The sequence below is a fragment of the Triticum urartu genome, chromosome 3A, assembly GCF_056163025.1.
Source record: "Triticum urartu cultivar PI428250 chromosome 3A, HENAU_Tu73, whole genome shotgun sequence".
NCBI classification, from domain to species: domain Eukaryota; kingdom Viridiplantae; phylum Streptophyta; class Magnoliopsida; order Poales; family Poaceae; genus Triticum; species Triticum urartu.
The window spans coordinates 105349688-105351647 of record NC_141875.1 but is presented as its reverse complement, the minus strand read 5'-3'; the positions used below and the strand labels follow the sequence as shown (position 1 = coordinate 105351647).

At 41.7% G+C, this 1960-nt stretch overlaps 1 protein-coding gene across 1 annotated transcript; it reads left to right on the top strand.

The window, feature by feature from the left end:
• The first annotated feature begins 663 nt into the window (after nucleotides 1–663).
• On the top strand, nucleotides 664–1564 carry LOC125546944 (uncharacterized). The gene is made up of 2 exons (XM_087516671.1): nucleotides 664–807; nucleotides 1085–1564. The coding sequence occupies exons 1-2, from the start codon at nucleotides 664–666 to the stop codon at nucleotides 1562–1564; spliced, it is 624 nt and encodes a 207-aa protein (XP_087372797.1).
• The last annotated feature ends 396 nt before the right edge of the window (nucleotides 1565–1960 follow it).

Below are 1960 nucleotides of genomic sequence, written 5' to 3'. Positions count from 1 at the left end.
ATGCTTGAGTCCTGATAACATCCAAGAACAGTATCTGGGACTGGCTTGCATTTATGCTTCTTAAAATTGAAAACTGTGCTACTTAACTTTTTACCTGATGTGACTAGCTTCCTACTTATCAGTTTTTGCCTTGTTAATAACTAGAAAACCTTTATGCTAGTATATAGTAGGATTATTAATTAGCTCTTGTTAGTTGGTATTGTTGTTGTACAAGCGGGGCCCTCTCTCCTAGAGATATAATTCTGGGTGCAGGTTCATCATAGTTTTAGTGCAAATATTTGCATCAGATGGATGCATGGAGTGTTCCTTTTCTTCCTTATAAAGCTAGCCTACTATATTGAAATTGACACACTTTTGCATGCATGATGATGCAAATTGTAGGCACACCGAGGCTGCTAGCGGATGCTTCTTCAGGGGCAAAGAAGAAATCTTTAAGAAGAAGGTGCCCGAAGCTGATGCTGCGGCAAGTGACTGATGTTTACATGTTGGGTCACGATGAAAATCATTTGTTGTTGTAGAAAGTTATAGGTAAGCAGCCAACTTGTTTGTGCCATCCACTTTATAGCTGGACTGTCCGTTTAATTTATAAATGGTTACCTGTTGTTGCTGCTGTAGGAGCAACATTCCTGATGGCGACGGGTACGTGATGAAGTTCATAAACATATGATAAGAACTGAGAACTCAGAGAACTTCAAGGACAAGATCAACGAGGTGACCGGTGTTATGGAGGCTGTGTGTGGTGGTGACCCCAGCCGCAGGACTCCCCAGGCCATCTACATCTGCCCTACCAGGGAGATTGCGCAGCAGGTCCCTCTCTCATCTCATCTAGTTACTGAATACTCCTCTGACTGCTATTTTTCACCTGTAATCTGATTATTAATGTACACAAATGTTAATTGGACCTCCTGTCTAGTATAGGACAAGTCAGTGAATGCTAGTATGTGTTTTACTAAATTCATCAGATAGTTAACTCACTGTGAGATGTCCACTCTTGTTTTGTTAATTCATCAGATAGCAGGAAATTCTGCCCTGCTTTGTTGAACTGTTTCTGACCATGTTTGCCCACATTGCGTGTTCTATGAAGGTGTTGATGCAGGCAGATATGTTCCTGACCAAGCTGACCAGCATGTGCAAGAGGAGCACGGAGAAGGGCTCTATGTGGGTCACCATGAAGCGATGTGAGAGACCCCCTACCCTTACAGCTAGTTCGTGTGGTGTGGGTTGTAGATTTGATGGGTTCAACAACTCTGATGTGACGAGTTGTTCGATGTGCGCAGTGTCGATGAAGTGTCAGGCTAGGTTGAAGAAGATGGCGAGTAAGGGGGAGCCTGTTGAGTACCGGTGCCTGGTCTGCGCCACCGATGGCAAGAGGAACATCTCCACCTCGGTATTATTCACTTTCTCTCTGCTGCTGGTTCAGCATTATGTCTGCTGGATGTGTTTTGCCTTAATTCTGTGCCTGATGATAATCAGGTTACCGTTATTTAGCCCCCTTGTGTGCTATGATTTGAATTATAGATCAAACATTTGCATATTTCCTTCGTGTATCTGCTGTATGAACTGAAACAACTCCAGTTTGCACACATGCTAAATAGAATTTTTGTTGGTTGTTACTTCCAATTGAGGACTGTTTGTTGGTGTTGAGAAATCGATAGGTAGGTTGGTAAATATAATGGAAGAACTTATATTAGATTTTCGTTGGTTTCAGAATGTCTGTTTCATGGTCTTTTCTGATAATGGAAGAACTTATATAAATCTGCTGGTTGTTGGTTTCTATGTACTCCCTCCTTAATTCAAAGCCGAGACACTTATTTTTGATCGGAGGGAGTACATGCTTGTAATAGCCTTGAACTAGTAAGAACATTTTAGTCACTCCATGCTAGTTAGTGTTAGTCACTCCATGAACACATATTGGTTAGTGTTAGTCATACTATTTATGTACATCTCATTTGCTGTCAAT